This window comes from Theobroma cacao, chromosome 4 (assembly GCF_053813885.1).
Source record: "Theobroma cacao isolate CCN51 chromosome 4, ASM5381388v1, whole genome shotgun sequence".
Lineage (NCBI taxonomy): Eukaryota > Viridiplantae > Streptophyta > Magnoliopsida > Malvales > Malvaceae > Theobroma > Theobroma cacao.
Genome location: NC_142642.1, coordinates 944,317 through 953,362, shown reverse-complemented (window position 1 = coordinate 953,362; position 9,046 = coordinate 944,317). Strand labels below are relative to the sequence as shown.

Sequence of the window (9,046 nt, the reverse complement as noted above, 5' to 3'; positions counted from 1 at the left end):
TATCGTCTCATGAAAGATATATTTGAATATCTTGTTGCTATTTGTTTGATTTGAAATCTGAATCCAACAAAAAAATAAAGCTACAAATTGTTTGAATTTAGTGTAATATTTTTCTTGTTCATTGAACTGTATTATCGAAGTGCATTTAATCTCGATATTATTCCAATAATTAGAGTCTCGGTTCCAGGAGCTTTGCATGATATTTACTGTTTTGTCCCTTTCCATTTGAAAAATATGCTTAATCTTGACAATTTATATGAAGATTCACAAGAATGGCATTTATATTAGCTGGTATTTATTTATTTTCATTTTTGTTTGCCTCAGATTGTTAATAAGAGAGTTTGATCATGGATTCATGTTCACTGAAATCCGTGTTCGATTTGCCAGCACTTTTCCGTTCAATTTTTAGTTTCAGGTAAATATACTTTAACTTGAGATTTTTCAAGTTGACATGGAAATTAGGCGTTTGTCAGTAACATATTATGGATTTTAGCTTCATTCTGATTATATAAAGTGTTTATAATTATAATTAAATAGAAATTTTATCATTTTTTTCTGAAACAAATCCATAATTCCATATGGTGGTACTTTTTATTTGCATTTGTTATGCTCGCAGGTACTTTAATTCACTGCAGAGTGAATGCTTCCCTGTTTGTTTCCTCTCCGATGTAAACATGGTTATTTCAGCTCCTACTGGAAGTGGGAAAACTGTGCTCTTTGAGCTCTGCATTTTGAGGCTTCTGTCAAGGTTTATCACTGGGGATGGAAGGTTTGTCCATATAAAGGGAACACTAAAAACAGTAAGTCTTGAGCACTCATGCCAGTATTAAGTTTGAAGACACTTGAATTATTACTTTAGTAAATGCAGACAAGCGCCTTTTTCTCATGCTTTTCTGCCCAATGCATGATATATTAATGTTAGGCTAGAAGCATATTGAATGTTTCTATATAGGAGCACTTTGTCATTGCTTCTTATTTCTAGTTTGGATTTTGTATTGCTTATTATTTCTAGTTTGGATTTGGTCTAAAGATCTACATAGCCCCATCTAAAGCTTTAGTACAAGAGAAGCTGCGTGATTGGAATCAGAAGTTTGGTTCACTGGGGATAAATTGCCTGGAGTTGACAGGTGATAACGAATCTTATAGCATAAGGAATATTCAAGAAGCGGATATTATTGTAACGACTCCTGAGGTGAGTACATATACATGTCATACCAAACGATAAACATAGCCACGAATTTAGTCACATGCACTAATCTAGATTTGCAATTATGCAAATTCCTTTAATATACATGTTGCACTGCATGATTACATGACTGAATGTTTTTCATTTTCTTTTATATAGAAATTTGATGCTGTTACCCGGTACCGCATAAAGGATGGAGGCTTGAGCTTCTTCAGTGATATAGCACTTCTGCTTATTGATGAAGTTCACCTACTGAATGATCTGCGTGGGGCAGCTTTGGAGGCAATAGTTAGCAGAATAAAAATGCTTGCTCGCAACCCGGAAATGAAATCAAGTCCTCTGGCATCTGTTCGGTTTTTAGCTGTGTCAGCCACTATTCCAAATATTGAGGACCTTGGTAAATTTTCCTCTCATATTTACTAGAGAGTTAATCCAATTTTATTTTAACTTTTACTTTCAAAAGATGGATAGTGATTGAACTGTAATCACATACACACTGCATAATAACAAGCACAGCTGAATGGCTTGAGGTCCCTGTCCAAGGAATCAAAAGGTAATTTATGCTATGATGTGATGGCTGTACTTTCTTCTCTTAGTTGCAGTTGAATTTTATGTCCTTCAACTTTCTAATGTATTAACAGGTTTGGAGAAGAAATGAGGCCTGTAAAGTTGACCACTAAAGTTTTTGGTATGCCTTTTCATTTTAGATGTTCCATTCTCAAAATTATCTTTTCAAAGTTGTCTCCCTCAAGTGCATTTCTTTGACCAAAGCAAACACCTTTCTTGCAGGGTATGCCGCTGCCAAAAATGACTTCCTATTCGAAAAGGCAAGTAATTGTGTCTGGATTATTAAGTCTTACACTTTCTTTATTGTAAGAATTTTATATATTGAAAGGGCAAATAACAGAACGTAAATATTTAGTTAACAAGTTCAAATTCATCTAATATTAGTGATTGTTTCTATTTGTCATCATCCAGCGCCTCCAAAACTATATTTTTGGTAAGATTCAACTTCTGGACTAATGTCTTATTGAATGCTTTTTTAACTGTTTCCGTTTTATATGCTGAAATAATTATATATGATAAAAGAGCATAAATACCATTTTTGGTCGGAACTAATTGCAGATATTCTAATGCAATTTTCAAGGGGAAAATCTGCTCTAGTTTTTTGCTCAACTAGAAAAGGAGCACAAGAAGCAGCACAACGCCTCTCCCAGACAGTAATGACCTTAGGTTATTCAAATCCATTTATTAGAAGTCATGAACAACAGGAAAGGCTAAGAGAGGCTTCCCTGTCATGCAGTGACAAACAAATGCAATCTTATATTCTTTATGGAGGTATAGGGTGAATTTATTCTGATATGACACTCATTATTGGAAATTATATGTCAAGTTAATGTGAGATACTATGTTTGCAGTTGGTTATCATAATGGTGGGCTTAGTCTTAAGGATCGTAATCTCATTGAAAGTCTTTTTCTTAGTGGTGATGTCCAAGTTCTGTGCACCACAAATACTCTTGCCCATGGAATCAACCTACCAGCTCATACAGTTGTAATTAAGTCAACACAACATTTGTATGCCAAACTGTTTTTCTGAAGTCAACTACTTATTATCTTTATCGTTTTCTCTTATACGAAGGAAAGAGCATCTATTGTATCTAATGCTTCAAAACTTCAATTTATTCAGCAACAAGGAAAAAGGTCTTTACATGGAATATGATCGGTCAATGGTACTACAGGTGTGCCACTATATGTTTCTTCAGTAGTTTCCAGTCCCTTTCAAAGATATAAATCACTAGAATTTCTGTATTCCTCTACCTTTAAAGATATAAATTACTTGAATTTTTGGAACATTTATGTTTTTTGAGAAAACTAGTACTTCTACATGGAGCTGCTCATCTCTATCCCCATTGTATGTGGAAGGCATGAGCTGTTATAAATAAGTAGACATGTTTTGTGGATGGTCATTCAAAATTGTCCATATTCACTGTCGCTTGACTGAAGAGAGAAAGAAGAATGTATCTGGTCGTATCTGCATTTCATGTCCATATTTCTCAATTTACATGCATATGTATATAATTAAATTAGTTGCTTGTTCTCCAGATGTGTGGGAGAGCAGGTCGGCCACCATTTGATGAGACGGGGATGGTGGTAATCATGACTAGAAGAGAAACAGTAATCTAACACTGTCCTTTGTTCCTCTTCCCTAGCATATTTCTTTTACGGCCACTAATTTAGCCTACTTGATTCTTGCTAATTTTGTCTTTTATGATATCATGCATGATCTCAGGTCCATTTATATGAGAATCTCTTGAATGGATGTGAAATGGTAGAATCACAGTATGTTCACAACTTCTAAAAGCCATAATAGAGTTGTTATTCTCGAGTTTTTCATGACTCATGCATTCTATGAAAGTTACGCATATCTTCTAATTGTGTGCTTCACATTTTTGTTACCAATGTAGGTTGCTCTCATGTCTGACAGAACACTTAACTGCAGAAATAGTTCAACTGACCATCTCTGATATCACAAAGGCAATTGAGTGGATGAAGTGCTCATACTTATATGTGAGAATGAAAAAGGCATGTATATGGCCATTTTTTGAAGGATATAAAATGCCTTCTTTTGATTGCATTCTGACACTTTGAATGCACAATCAGAATCCTGAGAATTATGCAGTTAGAAAAGGGATTCCAAGAGATCGAATAGAGAAGCATATGCAAGGTGTACTTCTTTCCCTGTTGATTTATCGAGTTTTTTTTTTTTCTGACATCACATTGCTCATCAATGCCCTCTAATGTCAGAGATTTGTGTTAAAAATGTTAATGAGCTATCATACCACCAAATGATTCAGACTGATGAAGATGGTTTCGTATTGAAGCCACAAGGTATGCTGAAATTGTTAATTAATATCTCTTAGCTTTCCTTAAGTATAAACATATCACTAATTCCTACCCTCCTGTTTTCATTGTTTTTAGAGCCAGGTAGATTGATGACAAAGTACTATCTGAAATTTAACACCATGAAACACATTATGCAAGCTCAACCTAGCTATAGTTTAGAAGATGTACTACAGATTATATCCTGTGCTGTGGAGATTGCTTGTATGCATACCCATCTAGTAATAGTTATTGTTTGTACTTGTTCTTCTAAAGGAACTGTAAGATTGATGCAGTAATTTGCTGAAAAATGAAGGGATACAGCTCAGACGCAGTGAGAAGAAACTTTTGAATGACATAAATGCCGATAAAGATGGCCGCCTCCGGTTTCATGTCAGTGGTGATAAAGGGAAACGGAAAAAGCGCATTCAAACAAGAGAAGAGAAGATATTTGTGTTGGCAAATGACTGCTTAACCGGGGATCCTTTGGTTCATGATTTATCTATGACCCAGGTATCATGACTTCAGTTATTTTCGTACTTTGATTATGGTTAAAACTTTTTCTAGAAGAATTACTCTTAAAGTTGAACTGATGAAATAATGAATTGCTGTGTTTGCTTTAGGATGCAAATTCAATATGCTCAAATGGGTGTAGGATTGCTAAGTGTATGAAAGAGTATTTTATATACAAAAAGAACTATAAAGGAGCCCTCAACTCGTCGCTTCTAGCAAAGTCATTATATCAAAAACTCTGGGATGACAGTCCTTACTTGCTGAAACAATTACCTGGCATTGGAATGGTGACAGCGAAGGTTTTCTTTGATGAGAATTTGTTTGATTGATGTAATTAGATTTATTGTTTCTAAATACTTGGTTGGTTCAATTTTATCTCATTATACTCCCTCCACTAATGCTTTGTTCAGGCACTGCATTCAATGGGAATTAAATCATTTGAGACACTAGCTGAAGCTGATCCAAGGAGGATAGAGTTGGTTACTGGGCGAAAATATCCTTTTGGAAATCATATCAAGGAGTCTCTAACGTCATTGCCACCTAAAGTTGACATTAAGATTGAGGAGAGTGAATGCCAGAGGCAAGGAAAGTCCAAGTTAGCAGTAACATTGACGAGGTTATCACAAGGTGTCCAATCAACTAAGCGACACTATGCTGATATGGTATGTTATCCGGAATGTTTCTTCATACCTTCGTGATTAGCGTCAATGGAATATAAATGTTGTACTAAACATTTTCTCTTACAGATTGTTGCTTCAGAAGAAGAAAACCTGATCCTTTTTCATGAGAAGATAAGGTGCAGTTAACATTTGTTTATATTCAATGTTTGTATACCATCTATTGGACCATTATACCAATGTTTTTCCGTCAAACAGATTTGTTATTTACTCAAATATTTTAGTAAAATAAGACTGGAACACTTTTTATTCTCCTGTATGGAATTGGTTATCCGAAACAGTGACACTTGATATAGTGCTTAATTCTAGATCCTATCTCTGCTTCTTTCTTCCTTATATTACTTTCTAACTCCATCTTACTTGGCTTCAGCAGAATGGATGACTTTTTAAGGTATGCAAACTTCTTCTCAGACTCCTTATGTTGTAAAGATCAGCCCGATAATGTGTTGAAACAGGCTTTTGCCATATGAAACAGATTTATAGGTTTAGAATGGATGAGGAAGGAAATAAGTGCCCTTATAAGAACGTTTTGTTGCAATCATTTTTATGTAATTTGCAATTATGGCATTTCAAAATGACAGAACCAATGGCATTGGTACTTGATCGACTTCATGAATGAATTAGCTCAATTTGCTAGGTCTTTAGTTGCTCAACCATCATCTGCTTGGTTCAGAATATTTGGTTAGCCACTTGTTTTCCTTATCTTGCCTTTTGAGGCAGAGGTGGTTGTTCATCCTTGCAGCCCCTATAGCACGACTATCCTCGTGGCAAACCCCCTGGGAAAGATGACTGTAAAGGCTGATCTTATATTTGAAGAACACAGTTAAGCTTCTGCTTGTCTAATTTCTACAACTTTTATACACACTGGGCATAAATTCCAGAGTTATGACTCATTTTGCTGTATTATTCATGCAGTTGGCGTTGATCTCCATGAAAAACTTCTGCTGGTTAACGAGAGCAATTCATATGCGAATAATAAACGTGCAAAGGAGCAGCCTCAGTTTTTTGCTCCACCTGAGGAAGTTTATGTTGTGGAAGATGACAATGCAGCCACAAATCAAACTTTGGCTCAAGAACCTCCTGATTCAATTGAATCTAAAAGGGAAAGCTCTTTAATGTGAGAAACAGAGGATTCATCTGGATTTCAAATAGCCCATTTTAGTTTTGATCCATTGGGGCTTGAAGGGGTTTGTCTTTATATCATATATCTGATATTAATTCTTTTCAATTGCAGGCCCAGTTTCAACCTCTTGGATGAAGAATTGGGAGAAGGTATACCTTATGGCATAATGCTATGCTTTTCATTAGATGTCCTGGTATCTTTTTGCCTTTTCACCCACCATTTCTACCTCCAATGGCTGCAGGAGAGCCTGCTGCTGAAACTGAAAAAGACGATTGCGAAATCACCATTGGGCATACAATATTTGACCATATACGTGAAAAAGCCAAGAGCTTCCCTCTGTTGACTCCATCAAACAGTGCCTATCCCCCAACATCTGGTGGCTTAATTCTGACAAGCAAGCGCTCTCGCGACCAGCCCCCGGAAGAAATGGAGAGAAGCAAAACTCATCAACATATTGTGCTCGATCCTTCTCCAGAATCCAGAGAGCCAGAACAGAACGTCCATGGTATCAACAGCTACATGACCAGAAAGTATCATATAAATTCTGGGAGCTCAGTTACCATTGATCTCACGGATGAGTCAGGTACACATTTGACCAAAGCATTGTTCGTAAAATCATCATTGTTTGCTTCTGGTATGGTGTTAAATGTTACTTCTATCATTCAAGGTGATCTTCCATCTGAACCTGAAGTCCTCTCGTTCAAAACGTTGACTGAAGAAACAATATTTGATCACATACGGAAAAAATCCAGGAATTTTCCTGTGCTCAATACGCTAAATCCCATTGAGTCCGATTCTTTCTTTCGGACAGATGAATACTTCGCAGTGAATCAGCGAGGGTTTTGCAATGCTACTTCAAGAACATCAAATGATTCGAATTCCAGCAATGTTGTCAGGGATGCAATGGTCATTTCAGAGCTGGAACCTGGGGAAGTCAACATAGACGTGTGTGAGACCAAAGCCGGCACAAAGGCGAAAAACAATGTATTCCATGGAAGTTCCAGTGGAGCAAATGGAAAATCAGCAGTTTCTCCCAAAGTTTCAAGCACCAACGCTGGTATATCATCTATTAAAATGCTGACCTTTGATATTTCAATGGTGAAGAACAGCAAGCGGCTAGCAGACCTTGGAAGCTGTATCGAGGATGGTTCGAAAGAACTGCGATCTCCAATCGAATCCAAAAGGCCCTGCTGCTCAGTGGCGTCCACAGGCAAAGTCAGTGAAGTAGATTCATTCCTTGGCTTTCAGAGTGTCTTTTCATTTCTCTGATTTACGTGGACGTGTCTGCCAAGAAGACTTTCATTTCTATTTTACTGTCCAACGACCAGTTACCAGAGGTATGTCTTCTTTTTGTTTTTACTTAGCCGTCTATTTAGTTGCTGAGAAAGCGTAGCAAAAAATTTTCTAGGGTTCTGATTAGTAGTTCTGTTCAGTTCTGAAGATTAAGTTTGAGAAAGATTACCATGTAGGGTGATGATTTTCAAAGATTTAGCAAATTGATAAAAAAAAAATGGTGCAACAAAATTCAAACAAGTTTTCCCTAAGGGGAAAACACACTATCAATTAAAAGCAATTAATGATTAATGAGCTTTAGAATTATGCAGTGAATCTGTAGAAATGAACCAAATTTCTTTAATTAATTTGGATTGAGAGAAAAGGGGACCAAGCAGACCTATTGGGTTAGGGAACAAAATTTCAAGCAGCAAATGCGTAGGCTGAATAGGTTTCATCAGCTTAGGGAAATGGTGGCCAAAAGCAACTTTTATGTGTCACAGATTCAGACAAGACAAGTTAAGATCATATCACAAGCATTCTTTTCCTTTTTCTTTGACTTTTTTCTTTTTGGTACTGAAGCAAGAAAATCAGTTAGCAAATCAGAAATTAGTTCAAGGAAAGTTATCAAAAGTCAAAATAGCCGGATAAAGAAAAGCCCACAGGAAGGCCTAAATTTCAAAATAAGCGACCACCATTTAAACCAGGAGAAAATAAAATTATCCTAGAATTTTTAAACCTTTGATAATGAACGGTGCTAAGTTCCAATAATGCTCAATAATGGAAAGTTGCTTGTCGAGTTAGTAAAATTGACTTAAATTCGAAAATGTACTCGATTTGATTGAGTTTGATTCGATTAGAAAAAATTAAAACGATTTAAACTTATTCAATTCAAACCGAAATTTTTAAATTTAGATGTTTAAAAAATTAATCTAAAATTACTTTAATTAGAATACTCTATCAAAATCTAATTTGATTTAATTTTAAAAAGTTAATAATTTGAACTTAAAATAATTTAAACTCGAATGATTTAAATTTAAATAACTTGAATAATAAATTAAAATGATTCAAATCTGAAATAATTAGATATGATTTAAATTCAAAATAATTTGAATCCAAAATAACCTGCTTTAGAAAAAGTTAAATTTTTCTTCAACGTGAAATAACCAAACCGACCAATCAAATTGCCACCAGTACACATTACCTACTTCTCGATATAATTAACCATTTATGAAGGGAGATGGGTGTGAATCTCAAATATAGATAATCAATGCCTAAATAAGTACAATGAATGTTTCGGGTGACATGTTTTCATGTACATTATGTAACCACGTGGACTGGTGGGAGAATCAAAAAAATTATCTAGCCACGTGGATAACAACAAAGTCGACATGC

The 9,046-nt window shown here is 35.5% G+C and overlaps 1 protein-coding gene across 2 annotated transcripts; it reads left to right on the top strand.

Annotated features, from left to right (window-relative positions):
• The first annotated feature begins 347 nt into the window (after positions 1-347).
• RCK (DNA helicase ROCK-N-ROLLERS) lies at positions 348-7,875 on the top strand. Of its 2 annotated transcripts, none has more exons than XM_018118632.2 (27): positions 348-415; positions 617-800; positions 1,031-1,192; positions 1,346-1,583; positions 1,703-1,739; positions 1,828-1,874; positions 1,976-2,013; positions 2,165-2,186; positions 2,312-2,524; positions 2,605-2,761; positions 2,874-2,925; positions 3,290-3,361; positions 3,477-3,526; positions 3,652-3,769; positions 3,848-3,911; positions 3,992-4,075; positions 4,166-4,291; positions 4,383-4,579; positions 4,690-4,878; positions 4,990-5,241; positions 5,326-5,375; positions 5,630-5,647; positions 5,999-6,078; positions 6,172-6,373; positions 6,491-6,528; positions 6,621-6,962; positions 7,047-7,875. In XM_018118632.2, the coding sequence occupies exons 1-27, from the start codon at positions 348-350 to the stop codon at positions 7,646-7,648; spliced, it is 3,702 nt and encodes a 1,233-aa protein (XP_017974121.1). In that variant the 3' UTR covers positions 7,649-7,875. The 2 variants fall into 2 exon arrangements, with proteins under 2 accessions (XP_017974121.1, XP_088662060.1); XM_088805934.1 differs by lacking the exon at positions 2,165-2,186 and having other exon boundaries at positions 1,976-2,035; positions 5,627-5,647; positions 6,624-6,755; positions 6,804-6,962.
• Positions 7,876-9,046: the final 1,171 nt, after the last annotated feature.

Bases quoted from the DNA above. Each gene is read 5' to 3' on its own strand.
- RCK (XM_018118632.2), top strand. From the start codon at position 348: ATGGATTCATGTTCACTGAAATCCGTGTTCGATTTGCCAGCACTTTTC. The intron at 801-1,030 runs GTAAGTCTTGAG...TTTGGTCTAAAG, and splicing joins TAAAGGGAACACTAAAAACA to ATCTACATAGCCCCATCTAA. The intron at 4,076-4,165 runs GTATGCTGAAAT...CATTGTTTTTAG, and splicing joins TTTCGTATTGAAGCCACAAG to AGCCAGGTAGATTGATGACA.